This window comes from Brienomyrus brachyistius, chromosome 14 (assembly GCF_023856365.1).
Source record: "Brienomyrus brachyistius isolate T26 chromosome 14, BBRACH_0.4, whole genome shotgun sequence".
Classification (NCBI taxonomy): Eukaryota; Metazoa; Chordata; class Actinopteri; order Osteoglossiformes; family Mormyridae; genus Brienomyrus; species Brienomyrus brachyistius.
The window spans coordinates 2,319,643-2,341,298 of NC_064546.1; the positions used below are offsets into that span (position 1 = coordinate 2,319,643).

Below are 21,656 nucleotides of genomic sequence, written 5' to 3' on the forward strand. Positions count from 1 at the left end.
GCTAATTAAAATAAAGTTGTCATCCGAATAGGGGGGTGGGGGTTGGACATTAAAAAAAGATAAACTGAGCTGATGATTTTTTTTTTTTTAAATCTCATTCTGCAGAATGTAACACCGATGTTCTTGGATCCCAGTAGGAAACCAGCAAAGCTCAATCCAGCAAACTATACATACAGAAACTGGCACATGAAACCACGTTAAAAGCAGGTTAATTAGGGTCTTTCAGTTAGGGTTCTGCGATGAAGGCTAATCACAAATACCTTTATTGTAATAACTCTGTATATCTCTAATCAATCAATCAATCCATCCATCCAGTCAGGGTCAAACCCAGAACCATGTAGCAAGAATAAATGTAGCAGACAGATGATGTTTTAAACATTTATTTTTAGTAAAGTAAACCTTTAGAGTGCCCAAGCACCCCAACAACTGTATAAAAGATGAGGGACAAACAAATACAATTGTGGCACCCCCTGGTGGTGGGAGGACCAGCCCCAGACAGGAATGTTAGAATGAGCAGTAAATGAGATGCGACAGGGCAAACGTATACCTCCCGCACCGCCACACCACTTAGAGCTCACTGAGGGGTCTCCCCAGCAGTTCTGTAACACACAGAATTTTTCTGACATCTTTATTGCATATTCCACACATATTAGAGCAACTGAGCATTATGGGTTGCTGGGCATTATAAATATTGAAGTGGACCTCGATGAGGTCACGATTATTGCTGTGGTTTCCTCAGGAAGATAACCACTTACATTGGCTCCTTTACGGTTTGTTCCACTTTGTACCCCAAATCTGCCACACAAGTGTTTTTCCAGACTCCTTGATTAGGTCGATCCGAAGGTCTGGCCTCCATGTGCTAACGGACAGTAGTGGAAGAGCCGTCACATGGGGCACTATCTCAACGGCGTGTTTCTGAATAAGCACGGTTTCACACCAATATGTGGATTCAGCGGACACTCTCCCCAGGTGTCTGAACTAATTGCGGCACTTAGAAAACCTATAACACTGCCACCCTACACACTTGTGGTGACAGTCTTGGTCATAATTGCACCTGGTAAATGGATTGCACAGAGAGATGCAGCACCTTTACTGGCTGACAGGGACTTTGGCTTGAACAGCAAGTGTGCCATCAGAAGGAAACCACCTTTAGTGTTGAATTGAATGGTCTGTCTACAAACTGCTTAATAATGCCACCTGTTACAACATGAGCCGGAAACTGCGAAATCCCGCCGGCAGGCAGCTAGAAAGCGAAACCGAGAAGTAATCTGGGGTCTGCCGAAAACTGCGGTACAAAAGCATAAAAGGCAAACGGGCGAAGCGGGATGAAAGTAAAGCGCAGACGTGAGGAATACGACATAGCGTATAGCACAGGGGGAGTGTGGGGGTGGCAGACAGGGGACAGGACGAGGCCACACGACAGAAAGCGTCATGGAGAGAGGCCGCGATCTGAAAAGCTGACGGCAGCCAGCAGACTGTCCCACGCATCCAGAGCGGGGCGAAAGGCATGCAGGCGATGTAATACATTCACCGCTACAACTGGGTGGCAGTAAACCACATGTACACCTGAAATAAGGGTTAATGGAAGCAGTGGCAGGGTTATGCGCTCAATAAAACAGCACTGAGGGCCTTGAGGAAGCTGCCGATCAGACAGCAACAGAAAGCAGAGGCACCCTGACATGAGCACTCAGAGCATACAAGAGAAAATATATTATCATTTAAATTAGAAAACTATACAGTCTCAGTGTAGGAAAATATTCCTGAAAAATAGGGGGGGAAATAGGAAAACACAGGATTTACTATTGCTTTGAAACATCCCTCTACCCCCACTCAGAACCTCTTAATTAAAAGTACTTTGTTATATCATCTATTAAAACATTCTGAGGGATTGGCTGGGGCAGCGGACTCTGAAATCAGTCCATGTATATTAATGAAGGGCAACCGCACACACTGAGAAATGCTCCTGGATGCAGAGATGGGCATCCAGGCTGAGCAACGTTCCAGGCACCTCATCCAATCATATCCCAGAACCCAGTGGGAGTGGTTACCCAGTTACCCACAAGGCTTTTGGCTCCTTCTGTCCTGCTCCCAGCCAACAGTCCAGCTGTATGCCCCCCCCCCCCAAAAAAAAAAGCTTCCGAGGACCACACAGCAAGCGCTTTCCATAGCTCACGCCTCCTTTCCCGCTTCCGCTACATCTTGGCGTTTTAGCAACAGGAAGTAGCACAGTTGACCGGAAGTTAGCCCTTCAGAGACAGCGGAGCGTGCCAGGCGGGCAGCATCTGCATTATTAGCCATCTTTGTCTTGTTAAAAACATGAAAATGCGCCAGAGCAGTTCAGACAACTCCGTGTAGAGATGAAGTGGTAGCGCGAAGGCAAGTTGGACTCATCTGAACAGCCAGCCTGAGAAAGGAGCCCCTCCCTCACCCAGATGTCAGTCAGACCAGAGCGGGGAACTAAATGTCAACTGAGGGGGGCAGAATGGGACTCAAGAGTTGAAGGTGGCAGTAAGTACAAACCCAAATGGGAGCTTCACAGTGGGGGGGAGGGGGGGCGCCCCTCAATCGATGGGCCCCTGAAAGATGAGCTTGGCGTAGCTCTGCGAGGGCTCCAGCTGTGTGGCACAGAAGGGGCAGGCGGCGTGGAAAGCGTGCGTGCCGTGCGGCAGTGGGATCTCGGCCCAGTACTTGACAGACTTCTCGGAGCACACGTGTCCGCACGGCACAAAGGCGTGCGTGGGTGCGCCCGCGTCCACGTAGAAGGCGGGTTCGCAGCCTAGCCAGAGTGGCACGTAGGGGCCCACGGCACGGCACATGGGGCACTCGCGCTGCGCGTTGGACTCCCGCTCTGAGCGGTGGCCCCAGTCGTGATAGCCGTGCACGTGACCACAGGCCAGGTACACCCAGGGCTGCTTGTCTTCCAGCGTGGACAGGGTGCGGCTGCGCTGCAGGCTGGGAAAGGCCAGCGTGTTGAGGCCCACGGGGCACTGGGGCCGTGCCGCGTTGATCTCCTGCCGCAGCGCCTCCAGGTGCTTCTGTGTGGGTGTGTGGAACAGGCCATCCGCCGTACGCCACAGCAGTGTGGCACCGCACAGGTCCACCAGTGAGCCATCCTGCAGCACGTTGCTCTCGCTGTCCACCTGCAGGAGGCAGCGCAGACACTTAAGCATTTGGAGCCTGACATACGCTTCCCAGCTCTGTCCCTTGAAACAGCTCTGAGTCACACTATGAACGTTGATAGGTCTGATCATTGGTGGTATGTTACCCCTAATTCCGATTTTCCTTAAAAAAAAAAAAAAATTCAAGCCCCAGGTAAATTTGACTTAGCCAATAGCTCTTTTCAATAGCTAGAAATGCCCCTGGTTCACACCTTTGTTTCAGATTCAGAAAATAAGGGGGGGGGCTGATGTAGGTGTTTCCTGACTCTTCAATATTTTCAGCAAAATAACTTCAGATAAAAATGCTGTGTACATTCTTTAAGAATCACAAATGGTAAACAGCTGTTTAAAGGGGGAGAAGAACCACAATGAAGACAAAGCCAAAACCTGAATGTTAAACAGACTTTAGACAACTTTTTTCTTTCAACTCCCTATAAAAAAGAAGGAACGTTTTTCTTTGCAGTTGATTCAGATTAAAACTATTAAAAGCACTCCTTTCAAGTATCCGGTCAATTTGTAGAGCACTGAAGAGCATAGATCAAAAATAACTCTGCAGAAAATTACGAATAAACCTGATTTGCACTTATTTTCTTTGATCCATCAGAGCCACCTCAATCGTTGGCTGACCGATTCCTGTAAGTCGTTCATGCTTAAAATTTAACCGTTCGCTTCACTTCTGCTAAGAGCAGAAACAGAGTGTTAGACTGGAGCCGAAACCTATGAAACGCAGGACTTGGGGGAGACTCTCAGCCTGAACATTCCCCCTGCACTCATGTTTACTTTTTAAACAGCAAGAAGACTATAATTTTCTGTCTACCCAGACGATCATTTAATTAGATTCCCACAATGCAGAATGCTTAAAAGATTAAGCAGCCACTTTATTCAGAGCAGTCCGACTGGCCTTTATGCTAGTTACAGGTTCCTTCGAACTTCACCTTCCCCAGTTTAAACCATACCAGAGTGTTTGCTAAAGCATGAGTCTGCACTGCTTTCTACTTGCGTCATAAACCCAAACGCGAATACAGTTGCAGACGGTATCTAGGTTACAGATCTTGCTTTGCCTCAGATCCGGCTCACCGAAAATTAGCCCAGGGACCGACGTTGAAAGCATTCGTCTGCGCTACTTAGTCACGTTTTTTTAGGTTGCGATAACAGCAGGGTGGAGGTCACCTCAGGATTTGGGGTTCTGGTCCATTTACAGGCTGCAGCCCCTACTCCTGATAAGTCATGTTGGCATTAAAGCCAGGTTTACGCAGTCTGCACTGACTTGCTATTCATTAAAACACCAATTACAGGGTGTAAACCACTCAACCCCAGGCTCATGGACTGGTAATGCAGGCAACATTTAGCGGCATTTACTTGCAGCATAGAAATTATTTTCACTTTAAAAGCTTTTTAAAAATGGCCACCCAAAATCACCACACACTCAAGTAAGGGGATACGTTTTCCCAAACACTCCCATTAGCAACATGCATAGTTGGGGCCATTCAGTTGCATGGGTCCATCTATGCAAGTTGCTAATATTGTTAGCAACTATTCTTAGCAATGTTGTTAGCAACTATGCTTTTTGGAAGCATGCCCCGGCTTGATGGACACAGGAAGAGTGACCCACCCCCACAAGCACACGGCCACGGTCTCCCCGATTTGTAAAAGGGCACCAGCACCTCCATGGAGCACACAGGGAATCAAGGGGCATCCAAGAATGACCACAGGGGACTGACTGGTGACCTTTATTCACACAAGCTGTCAGTCTAAACGCTTCTGAAAGAGACAGAATGCATCGTGTCACATGGCACGGCAGCTCACGGCACTGACCAGCTTGCCACGGGTCTGAGCCGAACGGGTCTCCCTCAGCGTGTAGACGTCGCCGCACACAGAGATCTCCCTCCAGACGCCGGGCCGCGAGTCCTCCGTGAAGCCGCCCCTGGGGTGCATGACCAGTACCCCATTGGTCGTCAGGCCGTCCATGTGACCATCCGGGTTCTTCCACTTGGCAGCTTTCTCCTACGGGGGCAGGAGGAGGTTATACCCCACACAGCTCATCGAAAAAGTTGAAAATGACTAGGTGCCCCGCACACACACCCCGAGGAAGATGTTTTTGGAGGAGTCGAAGCCGGCGGCATAGATCCTGGCAGTGTAGGGGGGGCTGCGCTCACAGACCACGCGGCAGGCAAAGCGTGATATGGTGCTCTGCGTGATGGGAGTCTCCTCTGAGCCCTGGCTCCCGGACACCGTGTCAGTCACCACAAAATCGATGGGGCTCTCCGTAGAGCGACCGATCTACAACAACAAGCCAGACAGAACGCATGGGTGAGAACGCACAGTCAAACTCAGGCTGGTGCATAAGGTTGCCGTTCAAGCACCACCACTACAGGACCCTTCATAACCCCTGTTGGGTTGGATTTACCATGTCCTTTCAAATTACAGTGTGGTTCAGCTCGGATGCAACATACAAATGAGCCAATGAGAAAGTGCGCTACCTGGAACATGTCGGTGTCCTTGTCATGACAGTATTCCACCACGACCGTCTGGTTCCGGGATAGGGTGTAGGAGATGCTGTGCTGCCCCCTGCAGTTCACTGCCTGAAATGGAGAAAACAGAGGAGGGAGAGAGCAGACAATTAAAAACAGCCCTTGTTGCGCAAGGTATTCTTTTTTTGGGGGGGGGTTTACATTGCAGGGCCCGAATAAAGCTTAACTGGGCTTCACATGCTATCAGGTGACTGTATTTAGGGGAAGTGAGAGGGGGGGCATACTTGAGTGATGGTTCAGGAAACAGCGATTACAGGCCTGCTGCTTGCAGCCTCAGTTGACGTGGTTCACAGGCTGGTCAAGCACCAAGGAGTCTGCACTGCTCTTATCACCAGTGGGGGGAGCGGGGGGGGCAACAAAGGCGCCATTATCCGTGAACACATCTCAGAACTCAGCAGGGGCAGGAGAGAGGGCCTGGCACACTGCTCCTGGGCTGCTCCTGTCTGTCTGGCTCCAGGCCTGCAGGCACTGCTCACGGGCAGCATACCACACAGCAACAGCAGGCCGACAGGTACATGGGCCCGGGCCGGGTCACACCCAGCACTCTCACACCAAGAAGTAAGTGGGGCATTAAAATCTCCCTCTCCACCGTGGTAAGAGCAGTAGCAGGTATGGTAATAGCAGAGTCAAGCAAAAGCAGGGCGGTGATGGAAAGCAGTCTCACCAGAGAGGGCGCCACATGTTCCGAGGTGGAGGGTGAACAAGTCACACCCCTGCCCTCCGCTAACAAGAGACGCGCACCCTCTACAGGCACAATGTGGGGGGCATAGATATGCGGCATGCTGAAGGACCGAACAGGGGGCACAAGGCAAACTAAAACATCAAACACACCTGAAGCAGGTGGTAAGCAGGTGGTGAACAGGCTGTGAGTGAGTCTGTGTGTGTGTGTGTGTGTAGGGAGCAGGCGTTACATGAGAAGCTGTGTCTGAGATGTGAGAGCCAGCGTTCCCACTAATCGAGGTCAATCGTGAGATTAGAGAGTGCCGGCAGGAATTAAAGAGTGCCTGGCAGAGAGACCCAGATCATAGGAGCTCTTCAGTAAAGGGCTCCAGTCCACAAGGACCTGCTGGGAGGGGGGGGGGGGCAAGCTACACAGACTCTGAGAGGGGCTGGCACCCGGCAGAGCTGTACAGGAAACTCCAGTGACTGTTCCCAATTTCCCAAGAATGAGCCATCGTGATGACACGTGCACACACCCACAGACACCTCCCCTGGCAGTCAGTGTCACTGGCAGGGACAGAGCCTACAGCCCTTTCGGTTTTGTTTTTCCTTCTGAAAATCATCCGGTCGTCATCAGAGGTCTCGTCCACGATGCATGCCCCTCCCTCTCCTCCCTGCTCACACAGTAACAGCATGAATCATAAATTCCGCTATGTAGGTCAAAGTTGGTTGTTACATCCCTCCATTGCTGTCTGATCAGCACAACACTATTTTGGCTTCACACACATTCTTTTCCCCTCTGGTTCTCACCAGCACATCAATGACTAGACCAAGGCATCTTGATCCAGAAAACAAAATGATATTTCCAGTGCCCTCCCTCCCTCCCCAACCCCACCCCAATCAACACCAGAAGAGAAAACCAAAGGCACAGTGTTTCCCGGCAGATTCTCCTTATTGACGCCATAAAGTAGAACCCTCTGGTCCGGTACCGTCTTCAACTTTTTATTTCTCCTGACACACCCAATTTTACTCACTGTCCCGCAGGAACTGCCCTCCCCTCAAAACCTGCCTAGCAACACTGCTAACTCCAGTCTCCAATCAGAGGAAATGGTGAGGGGGGGCCCAGGCAGAGACACACGGCAGAGTGAGGAAAAGGCGACAGTAAGCTTGTGTAGCATGACTGGTTAGGAGCACGTGATTCTCCAGTCAGTGGCGAGGAAGATCAGAGTGCTGGCAGACAGGAAGAGTGGGGGGGGGGGGGGGGGGGGGCTGCAGGAACATTCCAGCTGAAAACACGTGGAACAAGTAACTCCAGATCTTGGGAAATAGGAATGAAAAGTGCCTGCAGGATCTGCTACAGGGAAGATGTTTCATCATGTGACATTCCCTCCCACCCATGCACTACTAGCACTTTTCGACTAGCACACAGGAACCGAGCTGTACCCGACCCGTGAACAGACAACCCAGTTACAGTTGCAGTTCACTTTGGTTTTCCACTGCAGAAGGGTCTGCTGGGTAAAGGCTTAGCTGGGTTTGGAGAGCGCCGGTGATGTAAAACAGAAGACACCCCTATTTACTGTTCACATAGTAAATCTTGAAGTACACTAAGTGCTAATTTCTGCTATCAGGTCTGTGACAATCACTGTGTAATGTCAGCATCAAATGCTAGTGGAATTAGCATTTTCTTGCATAAATTTGCATCACAAATCCATATTGTTCAGCTGTTGTATAGGTCTTTTTTAAGTAGGTGGCTGGAAATTTTCAAGTTCTTTTTATCAGGAATGCATCAATACATCGAGATGCGAGATGCTACTAATAATGAATAATATATAGAACAAACCATTTTTTTCCCCTCAGATAATTCATGCATAGAGAGACCACAGAACTGGTATCTCTGGGCATTTTTACCAATCAGATGGTGGTGACACAACCAGCTCAGTTTGGTCATGCTTTTGGCCCTGCTTGTAAATAGGGCCATATAAGCATGGTTACTCCATGGATGAAAAACTGCCAACTTGTGGTACGGCTGTTATGGCTAGGCTCTTGGTAACAGTGGAAAAACGCAATGATAGGAAGACGGCCTCCTGACCCAGGCAGCAGCAACAGAGTACATAAGATCAGGGGGATGTCAAAGCTGGGAGGGGAGGGGATGGGAAGCGAGGAGGAGGCAGGGGAATAATTTCCAGGTAGACCAAGGAAATTCTGAGGTCACACGGCAGAAGGGGTGTTTCCACCACCTGGCACCCAAAAGCGAAATAAGGGCACAGGCGTAATTTCAAAACAAGGTAGTTATGCTACACAGCACATGGCAGTGGGGCCCAGCCCTCCTTCAGGGACCCCTTACAGAGCAAACCCTGGGAGAGCCAATCAAGGCTGGGCCAGAATCAGGCGACAGGAGACAAAGTGAGAGACGGAAATACAGTCACACGGGCAACATGTAATTCATAAACACCAGATCAGTGCAATATATTATAATTAGGCACACAAACACCTATGGGCCAGCAGTGATCCCCCCTTCCCCCCACCACCCCCCAGTAGGCTGGAGGCAATCGGCTGAATGGAGGGGGCTACATGGCACAGTAGGTGCGGAGGTGGAGTTCCAGGTCACTAGCTTGACTGGTAATACACAGCAAACATTAGCATTTGCTCAAAAGGACACATTCCAGAAAGCAAACAGGCCCTTGCTTGTTAGCAGCCTGGCTAAGCTGCCAAAACAAGAGAATGCGAGTGAGCGGGGATCTCGCGCCATGATTCCTAGACTCTGTTACCTCTCACTGCATCGGCGCCCCCACGCTCTCACCTTGCTGGCCTGCGGCGAGCTGAGGACGTGCACTGTGCTGGGCTTTACGCCATTGGCTTTGGTCCTACGGAACAGGGCAAACCGGCTTTTCCTGCGGACCCGGTCACCGCTTGGCAGGGAGCCATTGTACCTTGAAGACAAAGGAAATAAAGAACGTAAATAAAGAGGTTTCGACACAGCCGTGGGGAACCTCTCAGGCTAATTCAGGGTACACAACACTTCTGGCACCGTTTCACAGCAGACAGGAGCAAAACAAGATAGCTGGTTTGCTGGGTCAGTAGGAGCGAGGTGGTGGTGGGGGGGGGGGGGGCATGAGAGTGAGATGGAGACTTTCACTGGCATGACGAAGAAGTACAGCACAGGCAAGAAAGAGGGCAGTTTCCCGAGGGCAGGGGAGCACCCTCAGGTTAGGCTCACTGTGGATGTTAAAAGGGGCCCCATAAGAGGAGCAGTCAAACCGCAGAGGAATCTGTCTCAGCAGCCAACAAAGTGGTGGAGAGGGGGGGATACTGGCTGACGACTCACTAGAAAGTCCCAGAAAGAAAAACAAAGGGGCGGGAGCCGAGGCCAGAGGACGGGCGGCTCCATGCTGTGCCGCTCCCCTCCTTCAGATTAGTAGCATGCTACTCTGTGTTACAGCTGCACATGTGTCACGTAGGCACTGCGTCCCCAGGGAGGACGCGGCAGGAAGACATCAGCACAGGTTGGCCGTCTCCTCCCGGGCCTCCCCATGTGCCCCAGGGGACGCTGGAGCCATGGCTCCTAGGGGGTCCTCTGTAATGGTCCCTTGCCGGTGGGGTGGGGGGGGATTCATGACAAAAGTAGAGCCCTTCACTGTATCAATAAATACACCAGGAACTGTACCACCAGGGGACAGAAGGCCTTCAATAATACCCAGTGATAACATCACAGAAAAGCAGTCAGCTCCATGCTGATCTATGGCTGCATGATATAAATATATATATATATAATTATCGCAACGTGATCGCAATTATATGGTAAATGCGCAATAATCATCTGGGCTTTAGATGCCAGCCATTCAGTACTATATGGACATTTACTACCACAATTTGGTAAGCAAGTTAGTAGTACACCTAAAATATTCATGGGATGACTATTGTAACACCCAATAGTTAAATTCAGCAAATCCTTATGTTTATTAAATTCGGTTTGTGGAGCATGCCACATGCTAATATTTTGGTTTATCATGGAAGCAATAAGCACTGAAGCAGCAGTGAATAAAGGGACAGCTCAGCAACCATAACATCTTTTAAAAGAGGAGATACTGTGGATAAACAGGGTAAAGATATCGGTGGTGTGGCAGTACATTTTGCAGTTTAAAGTCCGACATTTCTTAAATGTAAGGATTCATCGAATTCATACATATTAACTTCTGAGTCATAATATACTTTTCATTAATATTTTAGGAACACTACGAATCTACTTAAATTGTGGCCTTACATAAATATCCGTATAATACCGAAACGCTGGTGTTGAGACAAATGTTTATGTCCGTCATCTGAAGTCCTGGTGAATATTGCACATGCTCTATACAATCGCAATGTGATACACCATGCAGAACTACTGACATCCCATAACTGTAGCATTACACGTTATAAACCAGGGGTAGGCAAATCTGATCATGGGGTCAGCAGGTTTTCTATCCTACCTGATGAGTTACTATTGCATGAGGTTAGGTGTGATCATGAGAAACCAGGTAGAATGAAAAACCTGCTGGATACCGGCACTCCAGGATCACGGTCGCCGACCCCTGTTCTAAACAGCACATGCCGCTCTGCATCATCTCACACGTGATTAAGCACCGTTTTCTGTCTGCTTGTAGCCACCTCACCGGACTTGGGCGCTGGCCAGGCACGCAGAGCTCCACACCTTTGTCACATAGGTGTGTGTCCCGGTCAAACACGACCCACACCCGTCGCAAATAGGAGGGGCACCAATGCAAGCTGAGGATAGGAGAGGTTCCAAGACTGCAGTCTGCTGTCAGCCATCCCCGTCAAGCTCCCAGGCATTACTAAAAAACTAAAATAAAATGATCTAATTGTACAGAATCCTCATCATACGCATTAGAAAGGTCGATTCAAACAACCTGACAGAGTAAATATTTCCACATCAGGTTTTGGAAAACAGCCTACTGCAGTTCTGTGCACTTCGAATTTATGATTGCATGTTACATCCTGTTTATGGTTACATGTTACACATCATATGATTGCAAAACCTTTTAAAAAGTCCCTCCCCCAAAAACCACGGTGTAAACATGTCAGGTTGTTCCCAGAAACACCTTAGGAGCGTTTTCACGCTTTTGAAAGGCTGACTCAAACCACGCTCCCAGTACAAGCCGCCCAACATAGGGATGCTGGCACAGCGGCTGTGTGTTTGCGTACAAGGAAGTGTCTCCAGGCGTGTGACGACAGCGATGTACTAGGTTGACGCCGAGAACAAAAAGGTAAAAACACGGGCCAAAGTGCCAGGTTTCATAATACTGATGGGAGGAGGGCTCGGGGGGAGCTCTCATAGTCTGATTGGCTCTCCTCATGGCAACAGCCCAAGTCACGCGGTCACATATATGCTGTACTTATGTCCACTTCTCACCACAAACAACAGCAGACAGGCAGGCTGTCAGTGGGATACCCCCCTCCCATTCATGCTCTAAGATTTTGGCAATGAGACAGAATCAACACCCCATCACTAACTGGAGCCCCAAACTCTGATGCCATGACCACATGCTCCCCCGCCCCCGTCCCAGGCCCAGGCCAATGACAGGCAGGGTGGGGTGTCCAGTCTTAGCCAGGATTTTCAAACAAAAGGCTTCCCCATTAAAAGAGGGTGGGAGTACAATCCCATTAGCCTGTTACCTGATGCCATGTGGGGGAACAATGGTACAGTATCTTCCTTTTTTTATCCCCAGGCTCTCCCCAAATTCCCTGGCCTCTTGTACAGAGATGGCCATGCTGGGAGAAGATAACTGGCATCGCGGGGGCAGCTGACCAAAACTCGGCATCCACCAGCTGCCCTGTACAGCTGGGAGAGCCCCATGCTTTAGCCTGGTCCAAACGGCCTACAGCCTCCCCTCCTCTCTGCAGAGCATCTCCCTCAACAGGAAGATGTGGTGCAAACCCAAGTTCAGCCCACAAAGTGTCGCTGACTGCCCACATGGGCGTCCCCTACAGCCAGCCGCTCTCCCAGCCCTCACCCACCTCTCTGGCACAACTCCTCCACTCGTCCTCAAAAATGATAATTGTCACCGTGCTGATGCCACAACAACAGCCCAGTCCAAATACCCCCCCCCCCCCCCTTCAATGGGGCCACCTGTCACCCCTGCTGCCCAGCAGGCTGGGAACACATGGTCACAGCAGGGATGTGTTTTCATAATGTGGCAATGGGGGGGGGGGGGGGGTGATGCTGAACGGCCTCGAAACACCCTGGACATTGGAGACAAAGAAGAACCAAAAGAACGAGTCCGGTCGCTGTCCGATTCGAGCCCCGCACTGGGGACTGAGCTCCGAGTCAGGTCTGAGTAGAGCCCCCAGCACTGCTGGCACCTAAGGCAGCCGTCCGTACTGAAGTTTCAGGTCACTGCCCATTTAATGAAGCAGAACGGAAAAGTCTCCAGAGCTCTGGGAGTGGTGGCGTCCCGGCCGCCCCCTGTGGCCACTCTACATAACCGTAATCCCTTTCCTTTTTGACCCCAGTGAGGGGCCGCCAGCCGCTTTAGCCCCAATCGCAGACAGATTAGAGCCTCTCTCTGTTGTCTGCCCCTGCTTGTTTCAGTTTCACTACTGCTCCTCTCAGTGGACTATTGGGCTGTTATATCGGGGAAGGGAGAACTGATTAACCAAAATAAACACTTCCAGCGGTCATCAGCAAGTTGGGAGCATTAAAAACATCCTGCAGGGTTGAAGGGAGCATGGGCACTGACCTTCACACGCAACTGGCATCCAAGAAACTCAACATCCTAGTGGAGAAGGAACCTCAGTTCAGATCAAAAGAGAAAGGAAAAGAGTTTATGTTCAGAATAACACATGCTACAAGTGTCACCCCACCATGCATAGCCCATTCAATAACTCCTGAAGCTGTCTTTCTCAACCCGGTCCTTGGGGACCCCCCCCGAGTAGGGCTGGGTACCAAAATTGAGTATCAAATGGACCCTGTGGCTAAATTATTAAAGATCATAGCTATGACATTATCAGTTTTGTTATTAACAGAAATTAAGAAAATAGACTTCCTATTTATTATTGCTACTTAAACGTTCTCTTGCACATTTCATCTCACCGTTCTGATGGCATTTTTGCTAATCTTAATTGAGAAGAGAGATCTCTCTCAGCCTGTGTGTGAAGAGCGGGGCATGGGGCAGCTCACTCGCTCACGCTCTCTTTCTCACTCTCTCACACGCAGCAACGTGCAGCACACACACAGAGACACAGCTTTTAGTGACGATGGCGGAGAGAACTAAAAACTTTCAAAAGTGTGGTAACATTCCACTAGCGTCGATGCTGACAATGCTTGTTGCCAGAAGTGTAACAAGTCTTTTGCATTTAAGGGTGGAAATAAAAGCAATTTATTGAAACATCTAGAGAAAGTCAATCACATGCATACAGAGAAATGCAGTTTTCAACTGCCTAGCTCATAGTTTATCCATCATTGTGTATGCTGTTATGTGTGCTTAGCAGCCAGGAGCCCACACGCAGTTAGCTAAATTATATATGGGTTAATGGTAACCAATAGCCAGCTGATTGTGATGAGTGCATTCATAAATTCCATATGAAATGCTCATAGCGTCACAGGTCATTCTGAAATTCACAGTTTCAGATCACAGATTTAGTGATTTGGACAAATTAAAAGTTACCACTCAGTAAAACTGCCATCAAAGAAAAAGTCCTCCATTCGCTTAAAAGTGAACACTTACTCACATTTGCTTTACATTTCCATCATAACATCAATCTATATTAGCAAATTGTTCAAAACACTGCAATTTTTTGCTATAAACATTTTCAATTTCAATAACCACCTTATAATCCATAATAGTGACTTGTTCAAAACAATGTTGCAGTTTGAAATGCAATATTAATTTATACACAGTACATGAGAAAATAAAGCTATGTTAATTCTGTCCTTAATTTGTTTATTTTTCACTCAAAAAGTACCTAAGAGTGCCATACAAAGTACTGAATCATTAAGCAGTATGTGTAAGAGCAGTAATGCTGATAAAATCTTAATGATACCCATCCCTACCCCAGACGGCCCACGGTTTTGCTTCCTCCCAGCTCCATGCCACACAGCAAAAACATGGACTATCTGGGGGTCCCCGAGGATCGATTTGAGAAACACTGTCCTAAAGCACCCACCACCCCCCCCGACATCACAGAAGGAGAGGATCCACATGCAGCAAGCTGACAGCTTTCATAACCACACGAACAGCATGACTAGACACTGGCAGTGACAAACCAGCCCAGCCCAGTAATATAGTGAGGATGTGTTCCCCACCCAGAAACCCCCTCCCACTCTAGGTTTCCCACATGAAAGTGGAGTCCAGGCCTCAGGGGAGCCTCATTTGGGGAGCGCCCACATGACGCTGAATGGCATCCTGAGTGTCAAACCAATGGAAAGACACCCGGAGCTCCTGGTCCACCTTCAGTCTCCTGGGACAAACCTCACTGGGATCTGGGAGCACAGCAGATAACTTAGAAGTCTTTTACATCTCATAGAAGGGTCCGTAGAAGATGCACTAAAGATACTTTGTAAAAAAATAAATAAATAAATAAAACACACACTAGCAAGATTCACTGGCAGTATTAGCTGTATACCCGGATCTGTAGCCCTTACGTTTCACGGCTCAATCAGAAAGAAACACTCCTAAAAATATCCAAAATAAGACAGCATCAAGGCTAAGCGATATCTGCAAGGTCCCCAACAATCTAAAATCAAGCATTAATACCAGGATAAGTACAAGCGAAGTTGGCCACATTAAAATGGGCTCTTTATTTAGATTAGTAATTAAATCAAGGCAACTCCATGGATGAAACCTGATGTCCTGACAGCTTCTGTTTTCAGCTACTGCAGAAGTAACACTAAACAGGTAATAAAAATGGAAGAAAAACAAATCCAGTAAGAAGAACCTAACTGAGGAGCGACAGTGACTGTGAAATACATTAACACAAGTGTACATTCTAACATGGGGGGTCACAAACCACCCAAAAAGGAAATTTGGATAAAAAGGGGGTCACACTGTAGGGTTCTTGAACCCCTGACCCCGTCAATCACGCTAAGCATCAGTGGAGCTCCGCTTCATTTTCATGGCACCAAAGTAATACGAGAGTGTTGAACACCCAGCCATCAGTCACAGCTCTCCGCCTCCCTCACGGGGGCCTTATTCCGGAAGCTCCCCCACCCCTCGCAGCACCACCCGAGGACTCTGGAGGAGAATTATGGTGCCTTGGCTGTGGCATGCACCCGCTCTGGGAGCCCCGTGTTCCTGGCACCCGGAGACATCTCCAGGGATGCACACGCCTCCCCCTATCGTCCTTACAGAGGCCGCTTGTTCAGTGAACACCACAATCAATGGGGTTCAGTCCCATAGATGCGGCAGACGGAGAGCTGAGGAGATGGGACTCCCGGCCCGGATCAATAACCCCTTTCATTGCAGCCGGCTGACCCGCTTCTGCCTGCCAGCGTCCAGCACTGGAAGAGAGCGGGGGGACACCACCGTCCCAAACACCCCCCCCCCCCCCCCCCAATTCATCAGCTGAGAGAAGGCCTGCTCAGACTCCAGATCAGGGCTCCTCTTCAAACGCAGGCCTCCACACTTCATACACCTTTAATGGCTCAGCAGGCTCACTCACTGTGACACTCTTATAAGGAAGTGCACTCAAAACTCGCCATTTCAACCAGTTCGGGAAACACACATCGACACTGAATCCCACTGGTAGTATATCCCACAAGATAAGCAGTAACAGGCCTAGGTCATTACACCACAATGAAACTACCCCAAAAATCTACTGCAGACACACCTATAATGTGGTTTAAGAAGGGAGGGGCACTTTTCTCCATCTTTTGCTTATCAGGCCATTTGCCATTCAAATCTATAACTCCACGGATGTGTCTTCCCATCTACAACTTTATACAAGGCTGCAGCCGCTATACAGAAACAGCAACAACAAAAAAAAAGTGAGCCAAAAAAAAAAAATCATCCCCAGTAGCACAAGTACGTGCGTAAAATAGTGAGAATAGCGCAGTTTAATGTGAATGATTTTACCGTTAACACTTAACAGCAATGGGTGCAACCCAAAAAACAGCAATACAACAAAAGATGCATCATTTCATATTTACGTCAGTAATTAATTAATTATTTAAGTAACCGTTATGTTTGTGTCTAAGTTACAGTAAAGCATTAATCATGTGAAAAAAAATCTATTTCCCACAGGCGACTCATGTGATCAGGGCTTTAAAGCAGGTCAGTCATACAATTAACAGACTGCTCACGTTTTGGTCCTCCCCAAACGTGCCTTCGATGAATAATCTGGCTTTTCAACGTAAGAAAATAGACTATTGACGATGTCTACATTTTAAATGACATGACGCATGGCTTTTTTTATTTCAGGTTATAAACGAAAGTCTAAGGAGATCCGCCAAATAAAGCTTACACACCTCATTTTAAACCATGCACGTGTCCCAGCACATAAAAATAAAATGGTCTAACAGCTGACAGTGCACTACAAACCAAAACGGCTTTAAAAACACTTGTACGCAGTTGCAAAACCCAGCCTCCTATAGCAAAGGCTACGCGTTTATTACCTATAACCATAAGCGTCGTCACACTTCCGTTAATGACAGAAAAAAAATACACAAACTAGGTTAGTGACAGGAAAAAAAAAAAAAAAACTTCGCACCTTTGCCAACAAACCCTCCCACTACACTAACCTTAGTGTAATTAACTAATCGTAGTGTTTAACATTACAACGAATTATTGGAAAACCCTGTTAAATAAGTATTTCAGATATATCGAAAATGATAATCATAACTCATATCCTTACACTGAAGTCTTTATCACTAATATTTAGTTATACTACATTACTAAAAGTCGCGACGTGAGATAAATACTCTAACTATAGGGTGATTTTCTTGCCTTAGGAGGAGAGATGATTATTTTGCCCGAGGAAGCGTTTTCACAATACAATGTGTCGTATTTTTACGCCGATTAATTACATGGTGGTGAGGATTTGAGCGATGCATGAGATAGCGGACACACTCCGCACATCCCGTGCAAACAATGGGTCGTTAAAGCAGCTCGAATGCAGGAAATGGCCTTGAACAAGTCTGACTTTTCTCGAGCCGTTTCCAAGACATGGAGCAAAAAGAAAAAGAAATCAGTGCTTTTTTTCTCTCGACGCCTTCGCGCAGCGCGGAGAGATTCTGTCCAGGAAGGGCTGTCGTGGCCGCGGACACTTAGTAAAAACTTATTCTTCGATCCCAAAATTAGCCAGTCCGATTTAAACCGCCGCTAAAACACAACGCTACTGATATTTCAATTAGGTGGAAAATCGTATCTTGCGTTTCACATAATAGAATACAGCCTACGTGCCTGATCCCCCGGTCGCCCACTGAAGTACCATAAGTTGCCATATTGCAGATCACTTCGCCATGGTGGGAGAAACCAAGAAGTTACATTACCAGCACGATCATCATGCACAGATACATCTGCGGGGCAAAACTCTGATGTAATTAACGGGCCCGCACGAACCGCTGTTAAATGTCTCATCATACTGCACCTGGTCTGAACCACATTTTGTTACATGCAGTAGAATTTCAGAAAATTAATATTTTTAATCCAAGATAAGCGCGAAGATTAAATGAAAGCAGTGTGAATGTTTTCTGTCTAGCATCCCGCCCTCTTAAACTCGGGCTATAACTTGGTAACGTTTTTCTTCCTTCTTAACTCACCCCAGCACCACCAGCTCCCCATACTTCACAGGCTCTTTCGTGGGGGTGCAGCGCTCCTCCTGGCTGGGCGAAAACATGAGGCTTCGTTAAATTCGTCCTCCCCAGGCTTAAAATGGAAATGTAGTGAATATCCTTCAAAGCGGACCAGTTACGTCCATTTCAGACCTCCCTCTACCAGCATAGTGACGTAAAATCGCTTTCTGAACTCGGACCTTGCGCTTCCCTCACGCTTGTGACCGTTTAAACTTTATCAAGCGAAGACACAAGTTCGAACTCGCAGTCCGCACTTAGGCGGTTGAATCCTCTTTGGAACAGACTCGAAAACAGCACTGAGCAGAGGGTGGACTATACCATTCACAGGCACGTTACTTAGTGGGGGGTGAAGCGGCATAACAAACTTTTAAACACAACACTTTTGCAAGAATTATCCTGAAATATTTATGTACTTGTAATGTTTTATTAATACAAATGATGAATATTAACACATATCATCCACTATTCCGGTAAATCCAATACTAACGTTAACCTTTGAAACAAGCTTCCCCTACGAATAAACTGAAATTGTTCCGACGTGGTTTAAGGCTGTCCTTTTTGTTATGTAAACATAGAGTAATATTCGGTGGTTTTTTTAGGGGTTAAATTCGTTCGTCGTGTGTAAAACAATGGACGGTAAACAAAGGTTTAGTTTTGAATTTTCAGTCTTCGTGGAATGTATATATACTTTTCATGAGACTTGTGTTTATTTACGGTGTTATATAAGAAATGTCTGTAATTAACCTAAGCCATAGGGATTGGAAAAACTAATCTTGTGAAAGATTTGATTTACTAAATGAAACAGAGTGCGAATCTACGGAACCTATACAGTGTTTCCTGTTGGGAAAACAACGGTGGTGCAGCGATACGTACATCGTAGAAATCACCAACTCTCAGTTTTCTTATACAGGAATAAAACAGAGAGAGTATGTGGCCAAAATTATACCAATACTAATTGAATTTAAATTCACGACGTCTATACAGATCAGCGCTGTCAACGAGAAAAAACCATCCAACTGGTATTATAAGAGATAAATAACAATGCCTTGTTGATGGCATTTGTTATAATTACATACAGTTGGCAGTTCAGCATCTAAACATAGGAGCCATTGCTAACACGTGGTAACTGAGGTCCATTTGTTCACCCAGCTTATAGGCTAATACACAAGCACACAACCATGGCACACAAGAAGAACCTCACAAAGACGCTGACCCTTACAACCATGGCCAACTGCAACCCATTGCCAGCTTCTCCGCTCTCTGGTGCTCGGCCGTTTCGCGCACCTTAGTGCCTGCATGCGATGAGTTGTGACACCGGCTGAAAATAACCATTTCCTTAAGGAGAAACCATTTCACATCTCATACTACTCTCTCCCCCTGACCTGATCCAAAGGCTTATTAATACACTTCTATTCTGATATTTGCACTCAGTTGCCTGGGGTGAGATGAAGCTGGCAAGTCCGTACAGCTAATCTGCCTGTCAACAAGCTCACCCCACTCCACAGAAATATATGCATAAAATCGCAGTTGATTAAATATTATAGACATTTTATGACTGGAAAGAAAACTCAGTCACTGCATAAATAGCATGTGCACAGCCTGGATTTCAGTCTGAGTTGTGAAGTTACAGCAAAATGTATAAAAATCAGGAAGGTCAGTCCTTGTCACTTCCTCATTAGCCTATAAAACAGAGAGAGAAAGAGAGAGAGTACATTGAGTGCATGTACATTTAGTGAAAATAATTCAATTCCTTTTATCTCCATTGCAGAGTTCCACATTTCAGTGAAACGATTCAGGTCAAATGCTTTGGTGAAGGGAACAGAAGAAGCAGAACGCTGAACCAGCAGCGTTTTAGACACTTCCGGTGCCACCTGCTGTCTTCAAAACTTGTGGCACGGCAAGCTGCCATCCTGTCCTGAAGGCACCAAGCTCCCCGTGAGATCACAGAGCAGACACATACTGTATACAGTGGGACCCCGTCCCACCTCCTGGTCTGTTGCATGATCAGGCCTTCTATTCCCTCAGCAGTAACAGAAGTACAGGGAGGATCTCATTCTTTACCTCAGTAATGGGCAGGTATTTGTTCTACCACTCTTAAATTTTGTGTGCTCTGCTGTGACTCAGTGTGTATGGAAGTGGACAAGGAATCTATACTTTCACAGATGTTTTTATCAGTCTTACCACTGTTTTTCATGATCCATGAAGCTAGTAGAGGTATATTCACAATACGGGGATTTGGAACATCAGTATGCCCAAAGAGTGACTAGAAAAGACTCTGTTTTTTTCTGTAAGGTCTACACTATTATTGAGTCATTTTCAAAGTGGTGTCAAATTTGCCCGTTGACATTTCCCCCACTGTCTCAAAGCCAGGGTGCATAGTTGTCTGAAAGGCTGTCTATCCAGCACCTTGCTTTCTCTACACCTGGGTTCCACAATTCCAGTCCTGGAGGGTCAGTCTGCAACACAGTTCGCAGATTTCCTTTCTTAAAAACACCCACTAAGCCTGTTAATTAGCTGAATAAGATTTGTTTGAGCAGGAAAATCTGCAAATTGTGTTGCAGACTAGCCCTCTGAGACCGGAATTGGGAAACCCTGCTTTACACACTGCTGGAGTGGCTGCTGGGACAGCTTGCCTCCCTACTGGTAGGGGCAGCCAGAAGTCAGCTTTGTAGGAGGTACTAATGCAGCTAACTAGTAATGAGCCATAGCTAACGCTAGCTCAGACCCAAACCGCATTCAGACATTTTTTGCATAAGCTTCTTGGAAAGTCACATCTTTGTGACTCATACATAAAATATGGTCAGATATCTTTAAGGGTTATTTCCTGCACTTTGTCTGTCCTGTGGATGTTTCTCCTCTACACAAAATTTCCCTCCATGGTTACTTGACTTGCTACAATTACGCTCTTCTATGTCAGCTACTGTGATATCAATCGATGCAAACTAATGTGAAACCTTTTGTAAAGGAAAGATACTGTTGTCGAAGATGGCAAGGCCGGCTGGCCATTAAATGAGACATTTGATGGATCGGAACCAGACGCGTCGATCTTAAGCTGCCTTCCTGACTCCGAGTGTGGCCTGCCTGTCAGTGTAGCTGCAGAGCACTAGACTGCAGTGCACTGCTATTTAGTTAAGTGCAGAGCAGAGTCCTTTTGTGTCTGCAGCTGCAGACTGGGCTGTCATGCGTTATAAAGCGATGGCTCACCGAGGCCGGTGCCGATCCCGACAGATTTATGAGTGTTTACAGCCGCATTGTGTGAATGACTGTAGCCCGGCCCTCTTTCTCCACCCCATTTGCCTGTCCCCCTTCCCTCGCTTCCTTCCTCTTTATCTAGCTGACAGAGGGAAAGTCTGTTAAGAGGAATCCTGCCTCTCTACTTCCTGTCTGCCCCCCCCCCACACTGTGGGAGAGGGATCAGAGATCAAAGGCACTCCTGCACACACTGTCCTGATTGAGAGCAGGTGCAGGGAGTGACCGGCCTGCGGCTGGCCAGGTCAGACCCTACATCCACCTCCAGAT

The 21,656-nt window shown here is 47.6% G+C and overlaps 1 protein-coding gene across 1 annotated transcript; it reads right to left on the reverse strand.

Moving 5' to 3' along the window:
• Positions 1 to 364: 364 nt before the first annotated feature.
• peli2 (pellino E3 ubiquitin protein ligase family member 2) lies at positions 365 to 18,431 on the reverse strand. The gene is made up of 6 exons (XM_048975563.1): positions 18,105 to 18,431; positions 9,150 to 9,279; positions 5,639 to 5,740; positions 5,241 to 5,438; positions 4,974 to 5,162; positions 365 to 3,140 (listed from the first exon to the last, which is right to left on the reverse strand). Exons 1-6 carry the CDS (start codon positions 18,179 to 18,181, stop codon positions 2,562 to 2,564), a joined length of 1,275 nt encoding a protein of 424 aa, XP_048831520.1. The 5' UTR covers positions 18,182 to 18,431; the 3' UTR covers positions 365 to 2,561.
• Positions 18,432 to 21,656: the final 3,225 nt, after the last annotated feature.